The sequence below is a fragment of the Oryctolagus cuniculus genome, chromosome 11 (assembly GCF_964237555.1).
Source record: "Oryctolagus cuniculus chromosome 11, mOryCun1.1, whole genome shotgun sequence".
Classification (NCBI taxonomy): domain Eukaryota; kingdom Metazoa; phylum Chordata; class Mammalia; order Lagomorpha; family Leporidae; genus Oryctolagus; species Oryctolagus cuniculus.
The window spans coordinates 110389211-110414503 of NC_091442.1; the positions used below are offsets into that span (position 1 = coordinate 110389211).

The window sequence follows — 25293 nt, forward strand, 5'->3', positions numbered from 1 at the left end:
ACCTCCCAGGCAGTGCCGTTGCGCGCCGAGTCATCGATAGGAAGACTTCCGTACGGCCGGGGTCGCGTAGGCTGCCAGCTGCCCGCTCGCCGGGTGGGCTCCAGGGGGCGCCCTCGATAGAGGGGGCGGAGCGTTCGGGGTCGAGAGGCCGCGGCGGGGGACCTTGACCCGGTTACATCTGAACACCCGCACAGCCACGTAGTCGCCGCTCCAGGGAGGGTCGTCTCCCATTTATTTCCACCGTCCGGGTCCCCGCCGCCATGAAGCTGCGGGTGCGGGTTCAGAAGCGAACCTGGCCGGTGGAGGTGCCCGATGCGGAGCCGACGCTGGGGCAGCTGCGCGCGCACCTGAGCCAGGCCCTGCTGCCCACCTGGGGGTACAGGTACGCGCGGGGCCGCGGCGGGAGTGGCCCGCGGCGCGGGCGTGGCCGGGCGGAGCCGGGACACTCGGGGTGTCGCCTGCCCCCGGGGCGCGGGCACTGTGACGCGCGGGGCGCGCTGGGCTCTGCTGGCCGGGGTCGCGGCTCCTGGAGGACATGGCGCAGCCCCCCGGGGCCCTCCCGGGTGAGTGAGCGCTCGCGGCCTCGCGGGGAGCGAAACCGAGCCCTCAGCCTTGGAAACGAAACCGGGGGTGTGCACGGCCGGTGCGGGTTCCCGTCGGAAGTGAGGAGCGGGGGGCTCGGCCGGGCCGGGGTTCGGGGGTCGCCTCCGGGAACGCGCTGGGAGGGCAGAGTCTGCGCCCCTCCGGCTGCGCGGACGGGGCGCGCAGATTCGCGGCTCTCCCGACTTTCCTGGCTGCTTTTTATTTGCTGTTTATTGATTTTTGCCAACGTTGGCCTTCGCCGTGACCCTGGGCAGCCCGCAGTTTGGAGGCGATGAAGCTGAGAAAGGCTCCAGCTCCGTTGCTGGTTGACGGGGCTGCAGGGGAAGCCGCGTTCCGGGAACCACCGCTCTGGGGTCCTAGGGACCATGGCCGGGCGACACTGTTCTCAGCTGGCGAGCTGGGTTGGCTCAAAACAAAACTTGCCGAATTAACTTCTTTGATGGGGTTTCCGTTGTGTGCGTGCGCACACGTGCATCTCATTATTGTTTTTAAATGAGCACCGGTCTGAAAGGATGTGAAACCCAATATGATTGTTTGCCCAAGAGCCCAAGTTGGTTTCTCTTTCGGGTTTGTTTTTTGCAGTTCAGACTGGTTAAGTGGAACGAGTTTTAAGTTTCAGCTTTGAAAGTAAGCTCATTTTTTTCTGTACGTTCATTTTATAATAAACAGGTAGTTTTAAAATGTGTCCCTATGACATTATGTTTTTTTTCTTTTTTATTTAGTAAATATAAATTTTCAAAGTACAGTTAATGGATTACAATGGGACATTCTTATTTGTAAAGTGTCTTTACTAAGCAATTGCATCAAGGATTGCTATAAAACATTTTTGAAAAGCCTGGCGTTGCTAGAATTTCATTTTTCTGGTGAAGTTACCCGCCCCCGCCCCAATTTCAGAAAATGAAACCTTCAAGAAACTACATGTTACTCTAGAAGTAAGAGGGTGTTTCAGAATTTCTGAGAAAATGGCACTGAAATGTAAGTTCACTTTGGTACAACAATATTTTTGAAATCCACACTTTTGTTTCTTCATAATGCACGTTTTCTGTAGAGGCATGTGAAGCTGACATTTTTATTAAGCAGGCATTCATTACCTTTTCTAGAAATAGATATTTGCATGTGCAGCAGACTAGGTCCTGTTTAGAAAAACAAGCTGTTGCTGTGACAAATGCTCTCTAAACACCTAGTTCATTTGCGGTATCTTTTTCCTTTTCTGCCAGAACCAGGGTGGTGGTTTTATGGGCAGATGGCAGATTTTCAATGTTTGGTTTATTAAAGCATTTTGGAAAAAGAAGCAGAGTGACATCTTTTTCTTATAAGCAGGAATTCTCTACCAAAGACACTTTATTTGGCAAGAAAAAAATGTATTTCTGTGTGAAAGAAAGACAGATGAGTTGGTTCCAACACTTCTCAAAATGCAGCATTGTAGGAAATAGTGAAGGGAACATGGTTTTCAGAGGACTTTGTGTTTTGTTAACCTCTCAGGATTTATCCAGATTAGCCTTGCTGAGTGTCAGTGTCTCCTAAAACGTGTTGCGCTGGGTCGGTAACTATTCCTCACCACTGTGTGATGACAAAGGATGGTATTCGGCACAGCCCCAGGAATCCAGTGCAGAAAGGCCGGCAGTTCATTGCTTCAGGCTTGTGTTCTTAACTTGGGTGGCACTGAGTCTCTGGGTTTGTGCTGTCTTCCCTGTAAAAGGCATGTAACTGATCATCCATCCCTAGGAAGGTGAACTTGTACTGCAGTCTTCAACAGCGGGGGCTGGGATGAATTTGTACTCAGCTATCTCCACTTTTTGTGATTGCGAATATTCTTTTAGGATGTAGGTTCAGTATTTTGGGACCTATGTAGGCAAGCTGTCATTGAGTTAGGCATTCACTCTCATCTTTGTCTTCCCAACTAATGTTGGGAGGTTGGTATTTATTGTACAAATATATTATTTGCCAACTGCTGGAGATACTATTTGAAACTAGACGGACAAGATCTCTGATCTTATGCATCTTAAGTTCTAGTGGTAGGGGTGTGGGAGACAGGTAATAAACAATTAAATAACTGTTTTCAAATGGTGTTACAATAAAATTAAGCATGGGGATGGATTAGAGAGTGCTGGGGGCATCTCTGAGGCGGTGACACTGGAACTGACCTGGAAGAGCAGCTACAGCGGCCCAAAGGCTGCAGTGAGATTTTCCGAGTGGGGGGATGGAAAGCTCCCATGACTACCGTGCAGTGTGTGAGGGAGGATGTCGCCAGCTTTGCTGGAAGTGGGAAGGGGCCCAGTGTCAGCTTCGGAGGCCAGGTTAAGGATTATTCCAAGTTCAGGCGGAGCCAGTGGAACATTTTAATTGGAGGAATGATGTGATCTACTTTATATTTGAAAAGTGGTATTTCATCGAATCTCATTTGCTATCTAGTGTAAGACCCACACTGTTTGATGTAACACGAAGGGAAAATGCTGTCAATTAAACTGATAATGTTTAACTGAGCCATCCTGGTTTGAAAGGTGTCAAAATATATAAAAAACATGTGTCCTAGATTTGATGAAAACATGGATTAATGCTAGGAAAGTACTGTGTCTATCCCCTAGGCTAGAATTCAACTGTTAGAAATCTATCAACTAGGCATTTGAAGACAAGAACAAATACATTTAGATAATTGTATGAGAACTTTGGTCTCTCTCGCTCCTTCCCTCCCCGCCCCCCTTTTTCATTGGTTAGTTCCTCTAGCATCATGCCATGTACTTATGTGTGTTTCAGATGTATTATTGAGGGCAATGGTAATAGATCACTCTTACTGTCCTTATTCATCTCTCTTGGCAGTTCTGATACCCGATTTGCAGTTTCATTGAACAACAAGGATGCCCTCACTGGAGATGAAGAGACCTTGGCTTCATATGGGATTGTTTCTGGGGACTTGATATGTTTGATTCTTGAAGATGCCATTCCAGCAGCTAACTTGCCTTCATCCACAGATTCAGAGAATTCCTCAGTCCAGAATAATGACCACCCCTCTTTGGCCGCCAGCTCCAGTCAGGCCAGCCAGCCCGATGAACAACTGCGCGATTCATTCCAAGAACAGGCAGCTCAGTCTGACGTCTGGCATGATGACAGCATGGTAGGTATGAAGGGCCCACGTGTGAAGTGGAGTAGTTGATAACTCACATTGAACTCCTCCGTTGAACTCCTGATCATTCAGGATAGTTACTACCAGGCGACTGCAGGTTACATTCTCAGAGAACGTTATTTTTTTAAAAAACTGCTAAAGGTCTGAAGCAGTATGGGGCTGTTATTCCAGAGTGTCTAGTTTGTACCTTGATGTTTTGTTCACTCACTGTTTTGGCTACAGTACCCATTGGCTTTGGCGGCTGTCTCTGTGCTCCTGATCCCCAGCTTGGCTTCTTGGGAAGCTACCCCACAAAGCTGTTCTAGTCCAGTGATTTCCACAAGGCTTGAGGACACGTGCACCCGGAGTGCTTAAACTGTTAAGTTAGTCTTGAGATGTCTAACACGAACTCGGAAGGCTGTGCACATCCCATCCTTCTCTGCCCGTCGGTGGCACAGCTGTTTTCCTGTGGTTTTTGACTCCTGATCGCCAGCCCGTTAACCAGCTGCGTCAGTTTTTCTTTTTCATGTTAGGCTTCCAATGTCTTCTTCAATCTGCTTTCAAGTTTTGCCATTTTCCTATGTTCTTCATTTTCTTGTTTCTTTGCTCTGTAGTAACTGTCTAGTAAATAGACCATAATTTTTGAGCTGAAAAAAAAATCAAGTTCCATCTGTATTTTTTTTTAAGATTTATTTATTTATTTGCAAGGCAGAGTTAGAGAGAGAGAAACAGAGAGAGAGAGAGACATCTTCCATCGCTGGTTCACTCCCAGATGACCGCAACAGCCGGAGCTTCTTTCCGGTCTCACACGCCGGTGCAGGGGCCCAAGGACTTGGGCCATCTTCTACTGCTTTTGCAGGCCATAGCAGAGAGCTGGATCGGAAGCGGAGCAGCTGGGACTGCGGCAGCGGCTTTACCCGCTGTGCCACAGCGCCGCCACAGCGCCGGGGCCTCCGTCTGTCTTAAAGAGGAAAATGTTGTCTGTCTTCCTGTTCCTAGTTTTCGAGGCTTTCTGGAAAGCTGCCTCCCCCTCCCCTTTCCAGGGCTGGTTTTTGTTCTCCCTCCTGTAAACGCCTGTCTCCTGCCAGACCAGACTGCTTCATCATCTCCACCCACCAGCCAGCACATCACAGGCTCCGGGGCCCAGGCGCACACGGCAGTGACCCCTTCTGCACCTTAGCTCTCGTTGTTCACCCACACTGAGGCCCCCTGCCTGTCCTGCCTCTCGGTCTGTATGTCTGCCCATCTCCCCAGGCCTGTGCCTGCTGTAACCCAACGTTTGATTTGATTTCTTTGGATTGTTTATCTTGTTTTATCAACACCTCTATATTATCCCATTTAAAAATTTAAAAATTTATTTTATGGTACAAATGATTACTTTTTTTACTTTTGAAAATACAAACACATGCCTTTTTGTTAATTGTTTTGTGTGTATACTTTTTTTAAAAAACAAGGATTTATTTATGTGAAAGAGTTACAGAGAGGCAGAGGCAGAGAGCGAAGTCTTCCCTTCCGCGGTTCACTCCCCAGATGGCTGCAACGGCCAGAGCTGGGCTGATCTGAAGCCAGGAGCCTCTTCTGGATCTCCCGTGAGCGTGGGAGGCCTTGGGCCATCTTCCACTGCTTTCCCAGGCCATGGCAGAGAGCTGGATCAGAAGTGGAGCAGCTGGGACCTGAACTAGCACCCACATGGGAGGCTTTACCACTACGCCAGAGCGCTGGCCCCTTGTGTGTGTACTTGCCATCTCAGCCAAAGCATTCATGGTACCTCTCATGGCATTAAGTTTAGATAGATACTAAAACAACACTTTTTAACAGATTGGTAAATTGTGGAAAATCACTTATGTCTGAATAAATGGATTTTAATTTATTTTAGAAACTATTGGATCTCTGTGTTTCTGCCTCATAGAGATAATTTAGAGAATAAGTAAGAATATTTAGATACATTTTAAAATTGCACTTCCAAGGTTTTTTTTTTTTTTTGCTGAGCAAGGGATAACTTTAGTAGAAGGGCTTATTCTCTGTGTACATTAAACAAGGTGAAGCTTTTCATAGCGTAGGAGAATGTTGAGAAGTTAGTGTTGCCTCAAGTTAATAATTTCAGTACTAAAACCATTGTGTGGTATTCCAAGGGTTGTGACTGGAAAAACTCAGCATGGTAACCAAGCCTAAATAACCCCGTGAGTACTTGATACAGTATGATCTGCTTCAGTGTGGAATGGAGCCATAGAAAAGGAAATAGATGGGGAAAGTTTAAAACCATAGGAGATACATTTCACCCTTGTAATCAAACAAGAAATTGATTTTCTGATTTCACTGTCTTTGAGAACTCATCTAGTGTGTGTTGAGTCTTTAATGAGGAACAGAGGTGGAGGTGTCAGAGATCTCTTAGGTACGTGTTAGTCACCCATTTCAGTCCCTTGCCAGTGGCCGTGGCAAAGTGATCTGCTCTGAGAGGTGGTGCCCAGCACCCAGCACGTGTGAAGAAGATAACCGTTATCAGCGCGGCTCAGGGCGTGGGCCGCTTCTCGCGGCGTGGGAGGCCGTTTGGACAAGTCTGCCGGGGCCTTGCGCTCTTCCTCCTGTGTGATTATCAGCTTAGGGTGACCCTGTTTCTATTTTCCCACAAATGTGAGAACAGCTCTCACCTCTCACTCCACCCTTTCACTCACACTGTATAGTTTTAATTTCCTCTGCCCTTTCTTTAGCGGGAATACAGATGTAAAAGGAGAAACATGTGCTTTGCCTTAAGAGTGGGGCTCTTGCCTAGGAAACAAGCTTGCCGAGCAAAGCTAACGTAGCTGACTTGGTTTCGCTGAAGCTGTGTATTGTGTCTACAAGCTCTGAACTGTAAGTCTGGGGGTCTGGGTCCATTTCAGATCTTTATTAGCTGCTAACCTTCACTGTATTATTTAATCGTTCTGGATCATGTTTATAGCATCTATAAAAAGGTGATATCGGCCGGCGCCACGGCTCACTAGGCTAATCCTCCACCTTGCGGCGCCAGCACACTAGGCTAATCCTCCGCCTGCGGCACCGGCACCCCAGGTTCTAGTCCCGATCAGGGTGCTGGATTCTGTCCTGGTTGCTCCTCTTCCAGGCCAGCTCTCTGCTGTGGCCCGGGAGTGCAGTGGAGGATGGCCCAAGTGCTTGGGCCCTGCACCTGCATGGGAGACCAGGAGAAGCACCTGGCTCCTGCCTTCGGATCAGCGCAGTGCGCCGGCCGGAGCAGCCACTGGAGCGTGAACCAACGGCAAAAGGAAGACCATTCTCTCTGTTTCTCTCTCACTGTCCACACTGCCTGTCAGGAAAAAAAAAAAAAAAAAAGTGATATCCTCTGCCCTGCCTGTTTTATAAAAAGGATCATGGAAAGGTGCAAAGGAGAAAACACTTTGAAAACAACACTGTAAAGTTGTGAGATGCTGTCCTTCGGCAGTTGCTCAGCAGGCTTTTATTGTAATACCTGCTGTGTGCTGGGTGCTGTACGAGGTTACAGACATGGGGGACATTTCTGTGGTCTGCTCCTCCATAGTCGGCTTGCAGCCATGGAGGGATACAGATGGATAATCAGAGAATCGTGTGCAGTGTGGTGAGGGACGATGATGAAGGCCTTTGCAAGGCAGCCTCTGTTCCCTCTGTTGAGAGATGGGGAATACCAAAGTGGGCAGGAAGGTACTGGCAGAACGTGTGCTGTTAGAGTCGGGCCAGGCAGGCGCTGTGGCATAGCGGGTAAAGCCACTGCTTGCAGTGCTGGCATCCCATATGGTTCGGGTCCCAGCTGCTTCCAATCCAGCTCTCTGCTATGGCCTGGGAAAGCAGTAGAAGTTCTTGGGTCCCTGCACCTGCGTGGGAGACCCGGAAGAAGCTCCTGGCTCCTGGCTTTGGATTGGCGCAGCTCTGGCCGTTGCAGCCATTTGGGGAGTGAACCAGCAGATGGAAGATTCTCTCTCTCCTCTCCTCTCCTCTCCTCTCCTCGCCTCTCCTCTCCGCCTCTCCTCTCTCTGTGTAACTCTGATTAAAAAAAAAAAGTCAAGGACCAGTTGATGAAGGGCCTGTTGTGCTAAGGAGTGTAAGAGTTGGGATTTCATCTGTAGGCCTTCCTCAGTCTGTCCTGTGAAAACAGTTGCTTAATGAGATGGTAAGTACGTGCTACAGGGCTTGAGGAAACGTTTCTTAGTTAAGTGTTAGGTACACATTGTTGTTAGGCTCCTCAAAACGGTGCGTTTTGGAGGGTGGGGTTAGGTGGCTGAGCATTTAGCATTTTCCACACCTGGTGATTGTGGACCAACTTTTTTCCTAAGAGCTAAGGCACACTTGAGGGGAATTGTCCATGTTGAGGAGATACTGATGAGTTTTTAATTTTTTTTAAGATTTATTTATTTATTTGTAAGAGTTAGGGAGAGACAGATCTTCCTTCTGCTAATTCATTCTCCAGTTGGCTAAAAGGAGCCAGACGCTTCATCCGGGTCTCCCATGTGGGTGGCAGAGGCCCAAAATCTTGGGCCATCTTCTGCTTCTTTTCCCTGGCCATTAGCAGGGAGCTGGATCAGAAGTTGAGCAGCTGGGACTGGAACTGCTGCCCACATGGGATGCCAGTGTCACAGGTGGTGGCTTTACCCCCTGTGCCATAATGCCGGCCCTGAGGAGATTCTGATAAGTTTTAGGCCCACAGAGGACACGGTTAGATTCTTCATTGTCAAGAAACCCCTGGCAGCAGTGGGAGGAATGTCTTAGAAGACCTGAAACTAGAGTCTTGAGTTGTTGCAGGGGATGCTATTACTGGAGGTCAGAAGAGAAATGATATGGACTAGGACTGGGCAGATTTTAGAGACATTGAGAAGTTAGTTCCAGTGGAACTATGAAGACTGATCATATCTGGGGTGAGGTTTAGTAAGGTAGAAGGAAGAGTCAAGGATGACTTCCAGGGTTTGGGCGCGTTAGGTACCATTGGTGAGATAAGGGGTGGAGGGTGGAGGAGTGGGTGGCAGGCTCATTCACTCATGAGGGATCACCTGAAGTGTCTCCTATTTTTGAATCCAGTGATGAGCTTTGACTTTTAAAAAAGAATTTGTATTTCAGTTATTTGAAAGGCAGAGAGAGATTCTTTCCATCTGCTAGCTCACTTTCCCCAGATTTCCACAGTTGCCATGGTTGGGCTAGCCTGAAGCCGGGAGCCAGGACTTAAGGTCTTCCACATGTGGCCGGCACCTAAGTACTTGACCGTCCTCACCTGCTGCCTCCCCAGGTGTGCATGAGCAGGAAGCTGGAATCGTGACTGGAACCAGGAGCAAACGCAGGCTCTCCCGCATGAGATGCAGGTGTCCCACGTGGTGTCTCAACCTCCTGTGCCAAATGCCCACTCCTGCTCTCACAAATCCCAGCACACTTTAGAAAATAAATGCACCCTGTGAAAACACGGCTTCTTAATGAGTTCCTGTGTTTGTTATCCTTTCCAGGCAGGGCCTAGTCAGAATGTGGAAGCTGAGTCAATTCCGGATGTTGCAGATATGGAAGAGGGCACGGGCTTCTGTCCCTCAGAGCCGATGCTGTGCAGCGAAGCCGTGGAGGGGCAGGTGCCACACTCGCTGGAGGCCCTGCATCAGTCGGCTGACTGCTCGAACGCCAACGATGCCTTGATCGTGTTGCTGCATCTTCTCATGCTGGAGTCAGGGTACATACCTCAGGTAAGGACGCCAGACGAGGAGGGACGTCCTGCCGCGGCCTATCAGTAAGGACCACTAGGGTGTTCTAGGCTAATTTCCTAAGTGTGGTTGGAAGTTGAACATAAGGTGCTGAACGCAGTGATGAGCTCCAGTAGGCACTCGGGACTGATCCCTCTCATCCTGGTTTCTCCTCCACTTCCTTGGTCAGTGTTAAGTTCATGTTACAGAGGTGATGGCAGCTGTGGTTAAAACGCAAAACCAAACCAGGCACAAGATGATATGTGATGGCAGGAATGTACAGTGTGGCTAACGGGGATGAAGTGGGCATGACTCTAGTTGTTTTTCATGTTGATGTCTCTGGAATGCCAGTAACTTCATAAGACTCAGGAAGAGGGACAGAGCACTTACACTGCCGCTGCTTATCGTCTTGTACTCCATCTTCTGTTTCCTAAGTGTCCACCAGTGTCAGGTACAGTGCTTTGTCCCTGCTTGCAGCTTGCGTGGCTATGTGAACGGTCCCTGCTGTCCGCCTGCCCATAGTCTGGGAGTGGCAGCAATAGACTAGCATATAACCGCATTGGTTGTCTGGGAGATGCAGGTATACACAGGATGCCAGCGCTTCAGGGGAGAATGCTGAGAGTGGAGCTTCTCAAAGCACGTAGGAAAGTCGAGAGCTCTTAGTGAAATGCAGATTCTGATTGGGTGACTAGGAAGGAGCTGGAGCTTCCGTGTCCTCCTTCCCATCCCATGCTGCTGGTCTGTGGCCTGTGTTACAAGTTACAGAGATGTAGTCGCTCAGGATCACTGCACCCCTGCAGCACGCTGTGTGCCGAGCCAGGAGTTAGGGTATGGAAATACAGTCACGCACCACATAAGGATACTTAGGTCAGTGGTGGACCACTTATACGATGGTGGTCCCACAACATTATACTGCTTTGTGACATTGCCGCCGTCTTAGTTTCTGTAAGTACACTCTTAGGACGTTTGCACCGTGGTGAAATTGCCTAACAACCTTGTTCTCAGAACGTATGCCCTCATTCAGTGATGGGTGACGCTATTGGCACACTCCTTGTCCTTAAGGAGTCCATAAGCTAGAGAGAGACAAAAGGATTATTACAATGTCTAAATAACATAATAGAAGTATATAGCCATAATAATATAAACAATGTAAGGGGATGAAAGGGAATGACAGCTTTCTTTTGAAAAAGGTTACAAAGAAAGTGATAGTCGAGCTGGAGTTTTGAATAATCATGTGGCTTTGCTAGGCTGACAAGTAGATCTTTAAGAAAAAAAATCACTCTTTTTCTTAAGATTGATTTATTTAGAGAGGAAGAGATAAGTAGATAGAGATCTTCTATCTGCTGAGTCACTCCTCAAATGGCCTCAGTGGCCAGAGTGGGCCAGGCTGAAGTCAGGAGCCAGGACCTCCAGGTCTCCCATGTCGTGGTAGGGGCCCAAGCACTTGGGCCATTTTCTGCTGCTTTTCTGGGCCCATTAGCAGGGATCTGAATCAGAATTGGAGCAGCTGGGTCTCAAACTGGTGTCCATATGGGATGTTGGTGCTGCAGATGGCGGCTTAACCCTCTGCACCACAGCACTGACCCATCAATCCCTATTTCTATGACAATATTTTATCTATTTGGAACAAAACTTTGATAGCCAAATATTACAATATATTATTCTCCATAAATCGCAGTATTAATTATTTGGTGCCCTTTATTAAGGGGACCATACGGAGTGCTTATTTCTAAACAAGTTAGGTGGCTTCTGGATTTTTAACCTTTTTGAGAGTATTAGCTTTCTTCACCCTGTGTTTTGCTTTCATGTCATCCTCAGGGGACCGAAGCCAAAGCCCTGTCCATGCCGGAGCAGTGGAAGGCGAGTGGTGTGTACAAGTTGCGGTACACGCATCCCCTCTGTGAGGGAGGCTCTGCTGCGCTCACCTGCGTGCCTCTGGGAAACCTCGTTGTCGTGAACGGTACTAGGGCGGCGTGGTCCTGGCTGTTGGTTTATGAATACTGTTCTCTTTCCAAGTGTTTTATACTTCACTGATTAGCTATCATGATATAGTTGTGATCTTTCTCAATTTTATCTAATTCCTAGGCCACTGACACAATCCCTGCTAGTGTGTATCTTGGAGGATTTTAGAAAATGAGGTTATGTTGAGGCCAGTAGCCTTCATTCTTGGGATAGCCCTGCTATTCGATGTCTTTTTATAAAAAGCTTTTTACGGGGACTAGCTTTGTGGCACAGTGGGTTAAGCCTGTTTCGTGATGCAGGCATCCCATAGCAGAGTGCCAGTTGGAGTCCTTGCTCCTCCACCTCTGATTCAGCTTCCTGATAATGTACCTGGGAAGGCCGTGGAAGATGGCCCTACTACTTGGGCCCTGCCACCCAACGTGGGAGACAAGGATGGTGTTCCTGGCTCCTGGCTTTGGCTTTGCCTAGTCCTGGTGATTGTGGCCATTTGTGAAGTAAACCAGCTGGTGGAAGATCTCTTTCTGTCTCTCCGTGTCTTTGTCTTTCCCTCTCTGTCACTCTGCCTTTCAAATTAAAAAAGATATGGGGCTGGCGTTGTGGTGCAGCGGGTTAGCGCCCTGGCCTGAAGTGCCGGCATCCTATATGGACATTGGTTGAAGATCTGGCTGCTCCACTTGCGATCCAGCTCTCTGCTATGGCCTGGGAAAGCAGTACAGGATGGCCCAAGTCCTTGGGCCCCAGCAAACACGTGGGAGACCCAGAAGAAGCTCCTGGCTCCTGGCTTCCGATCGGCGCAGCTCCGGCTGTTGCAGCCAGTTGGGGAGTGAACCATCGGATGGAAGACCTCTCTCTCTCTTTCTCTGTTTACCTCTCCTCTCTCTGTGTAACTCTGATTTTCAAACAAATAAATAAATCTTTAATAAAATAAAAAACAATAAATCAATCAAAGGAGACAGAGATTAAACAGAGATCTGACATCTGATTCACTCCCTAAATGCCTGCAACAGGCAAGACTGGGTCAGGCTGAGGCCTGCACTAGAAACTCAGTCCAGCCTCCCAGGTAGCTGGCGGGGACCCAGCCACTTGAGCCATCAGCTGTTGCCTCCCGGCTGTGTATGAGTAGGAAGCTGGAATTGGGAGTGAAGCTGGGACCTCGGCTCAGACATTCCTGTGTGGGATACAGGTGACTCAACTGGTGTCTTAACTGCTGTACCAAACAGCCGGCCCTCTTGGTGTCATAGCCTCTGTCATGTTCTGCTCTAGGGGCATTGTGCTCACAGGGGAGAAACAGGTCTGTCACACACACATTCTCTGAAGAATACCTTTTTTATACCTGTAGGTAACTTTTTTTTTTTTTTTTACTTTAATATTTATTTTCTTATTTGAAAGGCAGAGAGACCGAGAAAGAGTTCATGTGTTGCCCCCTTCCCCACGTGCTGACAGAGGCTGGGCCTTGACTCAATCCAGGTGGCAGGAACCCCATTACTTGAGCCTTCACTGCTGCCTCCCAGGGCGTGTGTTAGCAGGAAACTGGAGCCAGGACTGGGATGTGGGCATCCTTAGTTGCTGGACTAAACCCTGCCCTGGACTGAACATCGGTCCATTGAATTGAGAGAAATGGTGCTGTGCAAGTCAGCCAGGGTCTCTTCAGTAACAAGGGAGGACTCATGACCAAGGGTTGAATAAAACATAAATGGAGTTTTTAGTGACTTCATTAGAAATAATGATTTTATTGTGTTTGGTTGCCTCCTGTTAACCTTGTTGCATGTCTTTCAGTTATTAGTAAGCTGCCACTATTAGTACTTATAGATTTTATATAAAAGTGCTTGCTGTAATTCATTTTTTTAAAAAAAATAACTCGTAACTCAGATTAATGTTTGGGAAAGCCCTGTCTACATATGGCTCCAAAGGAAAGGAACTAAGGGCCATTTTCTCTATTTTATTTATTTAATTTTTTTTTTGACAGGCAGAGTTAGACAGTGAGAGAGCGAAATAGAGAAAAAGTCTTCCTTCCGTTGGTTCACCCCCCAAATGGCTGCTACGGCCTGCGTGCCGCGCCGATGCGAAGCCAGGAGCCAGGTGCTTCCTCCTGGTCTCCCATGCGGGTGCAGGGCCCAAGCACTTGGGCCATCCTCCACTGCACTCCCGGGCCACAGCAGAGAGCTGGACTGGAAGAGGAACAACCCAGACAGAACCAGCGCCCCAACCGGGACTAGAACCCGGAGTGCCAGTGCCACAGGTGGAGGATTAGCCTAGTGAGCCGTGGTGCCGTCTATTTAATTTTATTTATTGTTTTTAATTACAGAGAGAGAGCTATCTTTCATTTGCTGTTTCTTTCCCCAAGTGGCCATAATAGCTGGGACTGGGCCAAGCTGAAGCCAGAGCTGGGAGCTTCATCTGGGTCTCCCACATGGGCGCAGGGGCCCATACACTTGGGCCACCCTCTGCTGCTCTCCCGGGTGCATTAGCAGGGAGCTGGTTCAGAAGTGGAGCAGCTGCATTTCAAACCGGCACCCGTTTGGGATGCCGGTACTGCAGGTGGTGGCTTAACCCACTACGCCCCAGTGCCGGCCCCCGCTGTAATCCTTAAGGGGGGTGTTTCAGAGTGACTTCTTCATGTGATGGGAGGTTTATATTTTGAGCTTGCTATAGGCCCAGAGCCGTTTGTTTTGTATAATGGGTCCTTGGTGTACTGGGGACGAGGTATTGCATGCTCAAATTGAGAAAGGAGGGCAACTGGTGACCACGCCCTTGATTATCCTCTGTCTTTTGCTTATTTTCAGCTACTCTAAAAATCAACAATGAGATTAAAAGTGTGAAAAGATTGCAGCTCCTGCCAGAATCTTTTGTTTGCATAGGAGAACCAGGTAATGTAACCCTGATTTAACTTTTAGAATGAAGCTTTGAGAGGTTCACTAACAAGTAAGCCTGAAAGAAAACATTCAAAATACTGAAAGTTTCTAAATGAGATTCATGCAAATTCAAGACAGTGTTGTCTGTTTCAGAATGTGAGGTTTTAATGCTATTGTAATTTGAGGAGTTTGTTCCTTTCCTGTCTTTCTTAGGGTCTTAGCATGCCAAATTATATTTATACTGCATTATGAAATAACACTAGTATGTAATTCAGCATAATCTAATCCTGCTTCATAGTTTCTGTATTAATTTGTGGAGATCTTTATATCATTGTATTCAGCCCATATGGAAAAGATCTGTGTTTTATGGAACTAGTTAAATGCAACATCACTCTTGAAGATTATTGCACTAGGAATATTTGTTTTAATCTATAAAAATTTGACTGGTATTTGATGCAATTTGGAATTACCAAAAGTTGGCATTGTAGGTTTTTTTTTTTTTTTTTTTTTGACAGGCAGAGTGGACAGTGAGAGAGAGAGACAGAGAGAAAGGTCTTCCTTTGCCCTTGGTTCACCCTCCAGTGGCCGCCGTGGCTGGCATGCTGCGGCTGGCGCATAGCGCTGATCCGAAGGCAGGAGCCAGGTGCTTCTCCTGGTCTCCCATGCGGGTGCAGGGCCCAAGCACTTGGGCCATCCTCCACTGCACTCCCGGGCCACAGCAGAGAGCTGGCCTGGAAGAGGGGCAACCGGGACAGAATCCAGTGCCCCGACCGGAACTAGAACCCGGTGTGCCGGCGCCGCAGGCGGAGGATTAGCCTATTGAGCCGCAGCGCCGGCCAGCATGTATGGTTTTGCTTATATTTTATTAAATTATTAATAGATGCAAAAGAGACAGGTTTTTCCTGTTTTCTGACTCAACTCACATTGTGAGAGGCGGAGAGAGGTGGTGGCAGGAGCAGAGACAGGGCAGAGTGTGTTGGCCTTGTGCCGGACATGTGCCCTTGTGTGTTTCTCCATTCACTCCTTACAGCAAATGTAGGAGGCTTCTTCAGCCAGACAGGAGTGCTGTTGCAGAGAGGGGAGTGGCATTTACTGCAGGGTGTTCTAGGGACGGCTGCGTGCATCTAGATCATTGCTTTGAAGGCCTAGGGATTTGTTAGTTCCCAGGGAAAATCAGACCCTGAGACGCTGACTTATACTAGACCTGCTAAAGGAGACAGCAGAGCATACATTTATAATGGTCTCTGGGCATAGAATCAGAACGTGGAATATTCAGTATCAGACTAGACTACGTTTCTCACTCTTTTCTTTTTTAGAGTTGTCTGTGTGAACAACAAAAGTCTACCCTGCTGTGGCTTAGTCCCTGCTCTGTTCAGCTGTCAGCCCGCTGTCTCTCTTTTCAGCAATATCAAATCAGATGCTCCTTTCCCTGGGCAAGGAAATCCAAAGTTTATTACCTTTGCCAAAGACAGAAATGTTGGGGAGCTTCATGGCAAAACCGTTGCCACCGGCATCCCTCACATGTGTCACATTGAAGGAGCCAGCATAGCTGTCCCTGTGGGCGATGACACCATGCAGCCGAGACTGGTCCCACCGACCACTCTGTGTGCATCGCCTGGGTCAGATTGGATAGAGCTGGTTACCCTGACAGTGTCGTTCTCCTCAGTGAGAGGATCTGGCCCGCGGTGGTGCGAGCACCCTGAGTCACCAGGGTTGGGCTCCCTCTGTCCCACAGTTGTCTTCCTTCCATTGCACCACTGGTCCTTTGTCTCTCCTGCTGTGCTGTGGTGTGGTGAGCCGCAAAGTGGCCCTTGGTGTCACAGACTGGGCAGAAGTGCTGCCCTTTCTTCTCGGCACTGATGGCGTCCAGGACTGCGCAGGGTGTGACCTCCATGGAGCACTGCCTCCACACCTTCCTGACCGCGTCTCCAGGCCGTGCGTTCTGGAGCCTGTCCTCGGTCACAAGGGGAGCCTGTCCTCGGCTGGGGGACTGAGGTATACACACACCTGTCATGTGTTGAGCACCTTGTGCTTTGGTGTGGGAACTTGCTTCAGGAGCCTCTTGGGGCCCTGGCTCACAGCAAAGCACTGTCTCTCAGTGGTGTTTTTGTCACGCCCCTAAAGAGCCTTTGCAGTTTTTCCCCCCTAATTGGTCTTCCTCGTGAAATTTTAAGGCCAGAAATATACTGCGTATTTATTGAAATACTGTGACCCTTTGGAGGATCACACACCAAAGTAGGATATGTTTTGCCCACCAAGAACGAGTTTTTGTTTTGTTAGGGGTGATTTTGCCTCTGACTCATGAATCTGGAAAGATAGTCTTATTTTTAGATCAAGCGAACTTCAAGTTCTTTGGCCACAACACTCAGTGTTCATCCCACACTAGAGAGGACCTTGCTGTGCAGAATAGAAAATGCTTTCCATTTACAGAAGAAAAGTGGGGTTTTTTTGTTGTTTGCTTGTCAGTACATTTATTTGAGATTCAGAGAAATAGCAGGAGTTACTGTCTGCTGGCTCAAGCCCCAAATGCACACAGGGGTCAGGGCTGGGCCACACTGAAGCCAGGAGCCAAGAGCCAGGAATTCAATCCAAGTCTCCCGTGTGGGTAGCAGGGACTTAAGCACTTGAACTATTACCTCCCGAGGTGCAAACTAGGAGTGGAGCCAGGACTTGAACCCAGGTACTCCAGTGTGGGCATCCCAACAGGGCATCTTAACCACTAGGCCAATGCCCGCCACAGCAGTAGAGGCCTTTTGTCAATATTAGAGTTCTGCCAACAGTTCTAGAGGAGTTTAAATTACCTCGGGGTCACAGAGCTACTCAGCGGTGGAACTGAGGATTTGAATAGATTGGTCAGATTAGCCTAGCCTTGGAGAAACAACTTCTATAGGGATGGAGCTCAGATTCCTAGTCTTTATCTGGTTTCTCTTAAATAAGAAAGAAGCAAGCAAAAGGGAAGTAAGTTAACATTGTTATATGATGAACTTGTGGGCTGTATTTTAATTATTTCTAATGAATTTTTATGTTGGGTAGGAATATGCTGCTCCTTTGGCAAGTCATTTTAGTGAATTTTTACTGTAGCTTGTGGTGTATGTACCCTAGTAACTAACTCGGTACTGTTGTTTATCCTTTATTTATAAGTTTCTCATTAAATACTTACATAATAGATTGATGAAGAAGACCAATATAGAGAATATCAGTTTTCACATATGAGCAAAGGCTTCTTTTTAAAAAAATGGTGTGTTGACATTATATTTCAACTCAAGATTGCAAATTTACATACCAGAAATTTAGAATTTAGCTGCCTGTATCTCCTTGTTCTTATCTGTCAAGTTATAATGAGTGTACTACTTGGAGCAAGCATAAACTTAACTACTGATGTACCAGGGACTGTACATGGAGCCTTAAGATTTAACAACTCTTCCCTGGCGTAGTGGTGATGTCTCCTTTAAACAGGTGAGCAAACAGGTGAGGGTCAGGGTGGGGCAATTAATTTGCCAAGGTTACAGACTCCGTGAACGGCAGAACTAAAGTGCGATTTATCGCTGTAACCCCACATGAATCTCCTGAGATATTAAAACATACCCGCTCTGATTCAGCTGGTCTGTGGTGGGTGTGAGATTCGGTTTCTCTGAAGGATTCCTGCCTCTGTCAGTTCTGGTGATCTGCAGGAGACGTTGTGAGTAGCAGCGTGGTGGCTCCGAATGAGTGTGGAGCCAGACAGCTTTGTACCTGGCTCTGCTGCTCACTGTGGCGCCTCGGAAGGCTCTGTGTGCCTTGTCCTGTTTTTAAAATGGGAATTGTAGTATCTTAATTTTCTATAAGGCAGGATGGCTGATATGAGAGAAGGCTTGAAAAATGCTTGACCTAGTTGCTAATCCATGGTAACCATGTAGAAAATATGCTCGTATGTTAGGATCGAAGTGCCATAGAAGCGGTTCCCCACCCTCTCCCAGCGCCACGAGAGATTGGTAGAGATGCAGTACAGTTTTGTCTTCTGAATGAATCACACACAACAGTTTTTTCTATAGCTGTAGCCTCTGAGATGTATAGGTTATATAGTTGTATAACTTTATTATTAACTTCATCCTGTGGAATTTTAGCTTCACATCTGAGGTTTAGTTTCATCAGTTGTGTGCCATACCTCTTCCCCTGCTAGGGACTTTGGTTCACATCTATCTCTGTAGGAATTATTTGTGAATTGGTTTGGCTGAAATAGAAGACAGATGTCATTTCAAGTTACTCAGCTTGATTTTGTGTTTTATTTAAAAATATTCCAGGGGAAAATGCAGCCAAGATATACAGAGATCTTCCGAAGCTCTCCCGCCTCTTCAAAGACCAGCTGGTGTATCCTCTTCTGGCTTTTACTCGGCAAGGTAAGGGATGATAATTTTAATAGGTTGAATGGTGGTAAAGAGCAATAAGTGTACTTAGTACAGGGACGTTCAGAAAGTTTGTGGGAAATGTACAATATGAAAAACTTATGCACGGATTTCAAATTTTTTGGCTTCAAAATAAACTCACCTTTTAATTCCATTTTCCACAAACGTTTTGAAGTCCTCTTGTGTGTTTGGTGACTCTGTGATACCTGACTTTCTTCTTTTCTCCTCCTAGTGAAATTCTCTTCTTAAAACTAAGCTTAAGGTCGGCGCCGCGGCTCACTAGGCTAATCCTCCGCCTGCGGCGCCGGCACACCGGGTTCTAGTCCCGGTCGGGGCACTGGATTCTGTCCCGGTTGCCCCTCTTCCAGGCCAGCTCTCTGCTGTGGCCCAGGAGTGCAGTGGAGGATGGCCCAAGTGCTTGGGCCCTGCACCCACACGGGAGACCAGGAGAGGCACCTGGCTCCTGGCTTCGGATCAGTGCTATGCGCCGGTCGCAGCGTGCCGGCCACAGCGGCCATTGGAGGGTGAACCAAGGGCAAAGGAAGACCTTTCTCTCTGTCTCTCTCTCTCACTGTCCACTCTGCCTGTCAAAAAAAAAAAAAACAAAAAAAAAACAAAAAAACAACAACAACAAAAAAACTAAGCTTAAACGTCAATCCCTTACATGTTCCTTTATGTATTTCCATAGCCTTTTGTGTGTATCTTTGTTACAGGCTTTTCCCAGGGTATCGTAATTGTTGACATGATTTCTTTGAACCTAAGGTTCAAACCTAAGCTAGGGAGTATGTGTTATTTAATTTTGTGTTCTTATGGTCTAGTACACAAGTCTGGCCCATAAATAATGTTGAAACTATAGATTGAGTCTAAGTTTTTTTTTTTTTTTTTTTTTTAATTTATTTGAGAGACCAGGACTGCTTTCCCAGGTGCTACAGCAGGGAGCTGAGTGGGAAGTGGAGCAGCTGGGACTGGAACTGGTGTTCGTATGGGACGCTGATGTTGCAGGCTTTGGCTTAACCCACTGTACCACAATGCCAACCCCCAAAAGAATTTTTATTTGACTTTGGAGCATATTCATTTTTTCTTTTTTTGGTTTTGCTTCTGAATTTATTTATATCCCTTTTCTTCAACCTGATTGACATCAAATAACAGTGCTTGCAAATAGCACTGCTTGTGCCAAACATTATTCTAATCACTAAGTGTATTAGCACATATTTTTGTTTTCACAACAACTCAGTGTGGTAGGTGGTATGTAATGTTATTTGATCCATTTTACAGATGAGGAAATTGAATTAGAGTTTTTTCTGAAGGCGCTCAGCTATGTGGCAGCTCTGGGAACCAGTTGTAAAACCAGTGGATTTATCCATTTTCTGTAGTAGAACAGAGAAATGTTGTTGCATTGAGTATCATTTGAAACAAAATGCCATTGGCTAGTATTTAGCTGTTGTCATCGTTGTTTATTTGATCTGTATTATAGCGTGTTTGTGTCTCTACTAAAACATAAGGGGAATAAGGGTGGAGTTGTCTGTCAGCCTGAGGGCCAAAACTGTTGTCATTCAGTGTCCTTGTCTGCTGGGACCGCTGTCTCATTTGTCACCTCTTTAGATAGGAACAGGTGACCGCTTTTGTTCACTGTGTGAGGAGAAGCTGCTGCTTCACTCAGGAATCCCTGATTTTCTCTCTTTCCCACTCCAGCCCTGAACCTGCCGGACGTGTTTGGGTTGGTGGTCCTCCCGCTGGAGCTGAAACTGCGCATCTTCCGACTTCTGGATGTTCGTTCCGTCCTGTCTTTGTCCGCAGTTTGTCACGATCTCTTCATTGCTTCAAATGACCCACTGCTGTGGAGGTGTTTGTATCTGCGGGACTTCCGAGGTGATGTCCATCATGACAAGTTAGCAAGGAACGGGCTTTTTCTGACTGATTTTAATGACTCATCTGCCAGAAGTTTTCAGTTGTAGGCATTTTTCTCTTTTTAGACTTGCAGATGATCACAATGAATAGCTTAGAGGGCAGAGATTCTAAGCTCCATGTACCTCTGGAGGCCCCATTCATTCTTGGGTTCTTTGCAACACAAATAGCTCACTAGACTAAGTAGATGATTTCAGGATAGAAAAATGCAAAGGTAGGTTTGTCCCTTCTCTGAATGCCACCCTGAGTCTCGGGATTTTCTTGGTGAGAGCAGTCTGTGGGTTAAAGCAGTCTTGCTTCCTGGTGGCCTGGTGCTAGGGCAGCTTCGCTGCTGTATGCTCATCTGGTGGGGACCTGGGGCCCCCTACAGCAGTGGTGCCAGCAGAACCTGGGCGCCAGGATTTCCAGACCAGAGGGCAAAAGCTTGGCTGTGGGGCTTTCTTTCCTGCTGCCATCGTCTTCCTACGTATCAGTGTTTTTCGAACTGTTTGAGTGGGTCGTGAAATCATCTTAATAGGTCATTTTATAAGGAAACAACAAAACAAAAAACTCCACAACTGAGAAGTCAGCTTATTTTATAAATAGTCTCCACATTTATAAAATAGAAGTAAATTACTGTTTCTGTTAGGTGTATACTGTGTTGTAGTATAAAATACTTGTAGTTTACTCAAAAAAGTTTTGAAGTTTGGTAATGCTATACATCTATCATAGTAGCATACCACCTTAACAATTATAAGGACCAAACAATTGTCCCTTTCCTTTTTTGTTTTTACAATAGAATAACATGTTGAGTCACTTGGATTATTAATTTTTTTTTCTTTTGAAACTTTAAAATGTGTGAACGACCTGGTTTGTTCCTTTTTCTTCTCCTTGATTCCTGAGGTCCTCATTCTACTTTACTTATGTCCCGAATCCAGAGTTTAAAATGTTAATTTTGTCACAATTGGCAGCAAGTGTCTTCTCAAAAAATTAAAAAATATAATTAAACAAAAGTAAAGAGAGCGAGAGATCCAGAGTGGCCGGCACCCACTGAAGGACTGGCAGAGAAAGCAGGCTGCCACAGAGACCCGCCTAAAATGAGCAAGTGCCTTTTCACCTGGGTTCCGTTCAGGAATCGAGGTTTAAAGCAGTCCATCTCTATTTCACTTCAGGTTGAGGTCCACAAGCTCATTTGTGAGACGAGTGTTCGCATTTTGTAGTGAATTTTCCCCTGGATAGAATGTTACGGGGCAGGAGCTTGTAGCGTCCCAACTTACCCTTGCTGATGTAGTTACTTGTGGGTAAGACATCTCCATCTTTTGCCCAAACTCTTCATTAGGCTTTATGTTGATTGGGTTCCTCTTTCCTCATTCCACACATTTCAAATGAAGAATTATACTGAAACATGCTTAGAGCTGGCCATACTTCTGATAGTTGAAGCATGCAGTACATGGCTTTCAGGAAGTAACCTAAATATGGAGGAAAGCCCTGGGTCAACTTGGCCTCCAGTAACGACCGTGCTCTGACGCGGACTCTCAGAGGTTGTCACCCAGTTTGGAGTAATTTGAGACATGATTTTAGAAGCAGTTGACACGGGGCTGGCACTGTGGCGTAGGTTAACCCTCCGCCTGCAGCGCCGGCATCCTAAACGAGTGCCGGTTTGAGTCCCATCTGCTCCACTTCCGATCCAGCTCCCTGCATACAGTGGAGGATGTCCCAGGTGCTTGGGCCCCTGCACCCACATGGAAGACCTAGAGGAGGCTCCTGGCTCCTGGCTTCAGCTTGGCCCAGCCCCTGCCTTTGTGACCATTTGAGGAGTGAACCAGTAGAGGGAAGATGATCTCTCTCTCTCTCCCCCCCTCCCCCCTCCCCCCTCCCCCTCTCCCCCTTTCCCCCTCTCCCCCTCTTCCCCTCTTCCCCTCTTCCCCCCCGCCTCTCATTCCCCCCCTTCTCTTTCTGTACTTTTACCTTTTAAATGAATAAATAACAAATCTTTAAAAAAAAGGCAGCAGCTGACATGCATGCATGAGATGAAGGTGGATCAGGGACCAGTTAGTGCAGCCGTATATCCTGCTCTCATCCTTTAGGGACCACCACATTGATTACTGTGTAACACAGGATAGCAATGGTCACCCTGGACCATCCAGAGAAGGTTTGAATTAGATTCAAGAAAGTACAGATGATACAGTGTGTGTTATACAAACAATGCATGCTCCTTTTTGTGGTTAATGAGTAAGTTTCCAACCTCATTGGGTTAATGCTGGATGAATGAAATGTTTGTTAATCCTTATTTTTTTTGTTTTGTTTTTTTTTTTTTTGAAGATGGTACTGTCAGAATACGAGATACAGATTGGAAAGAAGTAAGTATTTGTAAATTTTATGGCTAAAGTTCATAGCAGAAATAACTGGTGAATTGGTATATTAAAGACAAATTTTTTACTTTTGTTATGATGTAGTGAAATATTCTTTCATTAGATTTAGTGTTAAATGAAAGTAGTTTCGACTTTAGATTTAGTCTTTATTTTCTTATAATTAATCACACAGGAGCAACTAATGATTGTTTCTCTTCAATATGAAGTGTTCTTTCTTGTTCTTCTCTTGTTGTAAAAAATATCGGAGTGTGTTGTCTTTGTGCTGGAGTTGTTTTCAGCGATTTGACCAGGTCACATAGCACACGAAGGAAGAAATTGTTTTATTTACAGATGACTGCTGTAAAAGATACCAGTTCACTAACTGAAAGGCTAGAGAAGAGTAAAATTCAATGAAGTAATACAAATCAGACTGTACTTTTTTTGTGCTATTTTTTAAGAATTTGTCCCATTGTCTAAAACAGGAATTGAGTTTTATTTTAAACTGAGATATAGTAGAACAATACTTCGAGTGAAAAAAAGAATTTCAGTGCTGCCCCGCCTTCCCTAGCTGAGCTCTGTATTTTATGATCCGATATTTTCAGTGAATGTTTACATTTTTCACTTTGAAAAGAGGCTGATGTACACCAGCGTATCCGTTTGGGAGCTCGGGATGACGGCTGTGAAAGCCCACGGCATGCGGTGCTCCTCTCTGGGGTCTTTTGTTACTTCAGATTAGCACAGTTGCTCACGTGCAACGCGGTTACAGAACAGTTTACTTGGCCCTGCACTTGGAGCTGCTGCTAGAAATTGGCCACAGTTCCCTTCTGTGCAGTGCTAGAGCGGAGAGAAGGGAGAGGCATCGGTGGGTGAGTCCTGTTAGAGCACATTCGGACCTTTGGAAGCCTCTGACTCACCTCCCAGGTCTTGTTCTTTCCCCTGCAGCTGTACAGGAAGAAGCACATTCAAAGGAAAGAAGCCCAGAGAGGGCGGTACGTGATGTTCCTGCCGTCATCCCCCCACCCCATCCCGTTCTACCCCAACCCCTTGCACCCCAGACCCTTTCCTGCCGGCTCCCTTCTTCCTCCGGGGATCATCGGTGGTGCATACGACCAAAGACCAACACTTCCCTACGTTGGAGATCCCATCAATTCACTCATCCCTGGGCCTGGGGAGACACCTGGCCAGTTCCCTCCACTCAGACCGCGATTTGATCCAGTTGGCCCACTTCCGGGACCCAACCCCATCTTACCAGGGCGAGGTGGCCCCAGTGACAGATTTCCCTTCAGACCCGGCAGGGGTCGGTCCACTGACAGCCGTCTGCCATTCATGTGATTGCTTTATAATCTCACATGTGGAGCCCGATTGGTGTTTTGGCTTGTTAGAACGACAGGCGTCATCTCCTTGGGGTGCTGATGTCTAGTGGTAGTGTTTGCACTCCCAGAAACCTCTCAGTAGATGCGTTTCTAGCTCCAGACATGGCGTGGCCCGCGACTTATTCTGCAGCAGGGTTGACCTTGGGGATAGTTGGCTCCTGAGTTCCCTGCTCTGGATTCTCCAGTAGACTGAGGTTGTATATGGATGATGTCGTGCACCGGATTAAAAAGAAATGTAAACTGCACAACAGCTTTGACTTTTATTACAGAAAAATTTGATTCACGCTGCTACTTGAACATTTCAAATGATCAGACCACCTACTGGGTGTAGGTAGATTATTATTACAGGGATGTCCTGGGTTTTACTGTTTAAAATTTTTGTTTATTGGCCGGCGCCGCGGCTCACTAGGCTAATCCTCCGTCTGCGGTGCCAGCACCCTGGGTTCTAGTCCCGGTTGGGGCACTGGATTCTGTCCCGGTTGCTCCTCTTCCAGTCCAGCTCTCTGCTATGGCCCAGAAGGGCAGTGAAGGATGGCCCAAGTGCTTGGGCCCTGCACCCCATGGGAGACCAGGAGGAAGCACCTGGCTCCTGGCTTCAGATTGGCACAGCGTGCCGGCTGTAGTGGCCATTTGGGGGGTGAACCAACGGAAGGAAGACCTTTCTGTCTCTGTCTCTCTCTCTCACTGTCTAACTATGCCTGTCAAAAAAAATTTTTTTTTTGTTTATTGGCAACGGAGAGAGAGAGGGAGGGGGAGAGGTGGGGAGAGAGAGAGAGAGGAGAGAAAGGGAGAACACTCATTCCCATCTACTGGTTGTTGTCCCAAATGCCTGCAATGATTGTGGCTGGGCCGGGGGAAGCCAGGATCCAGGAATCTAATCCAAGTCTCCCATGTGAGTGGCAGGAACGCAGTTATTTGTGCCATCACTGCTGCCGCCCAGGGTGCATATTAGCAGGAAGGCGGAGTCAGGAGCAGAGCCAGGACTTGATTCAGGTGTGAGATGTGGGTATCCCAAGTGGCACCTTAACCACTGGGCCAAATGCCTACCCCTGGGTTTTATTTTTGTTTCTTTTTATGGCATTCTTATCTTCCAATGAAGTATTTA

General features: G+C 47.1%; 1 protein-coding gene across 6 annotated transcripts; it reads left to right on the top strand.

Moving 5' to 3' along the window:
• Window positions 1-12: 12 nt before the first annotated feature.
• Window positions 13-24433, top strand: FBXO7 (F-box protein 7). 6 transcript variants are annotated; one of them, XM_008257063.4, is made up of 9 exons: window positions 13-382; window positions 3421-3715; window positions 9160-9387; window positions 11203-11344; window positions 14130-14213; window positions 18479-18574; window positions 20273-20449; window positions 22787-22824; window positions 23758-24433. In XM_008257063.4, exons 1-9 carry the CDS (start codon window positions 261-263, stop codon window positions 24145-24147), a joined length of 1572 nt encoding a protein of 523 aa, XP_008255285.3. In that variant the 5' UTR covers window positions 13-260; the 3' UTR covers window positions 24148-24433.
• Window positions 24434-25293: the final 860 nt, after the last annotated feature.

Bases quoted from the DNA above. Each gene is read 5' to 3' on its own strand.
- FBXO7 (XM_008257063.4), top strand. From the start codon at position 261: ATGAAGCTGCGGGTGCGGGTTCAGAAGCGAACCTGGCCGGTGGAGGTG. The intron at 383-3,420 runs GTACGCGCGGGG...CTCTCTTGGCAG, and splicing joins CTGCCCACCTGGGGGTACAG to TTCTGATACCCGATTTGCAG. The intron at 14,214-18,478 runs GTAATGTAACCC...AAAATATTCCAG, and splicing joins TGTTTGCATAGGAGAACCAG to GGGAAAATGCAGCCAAGATA.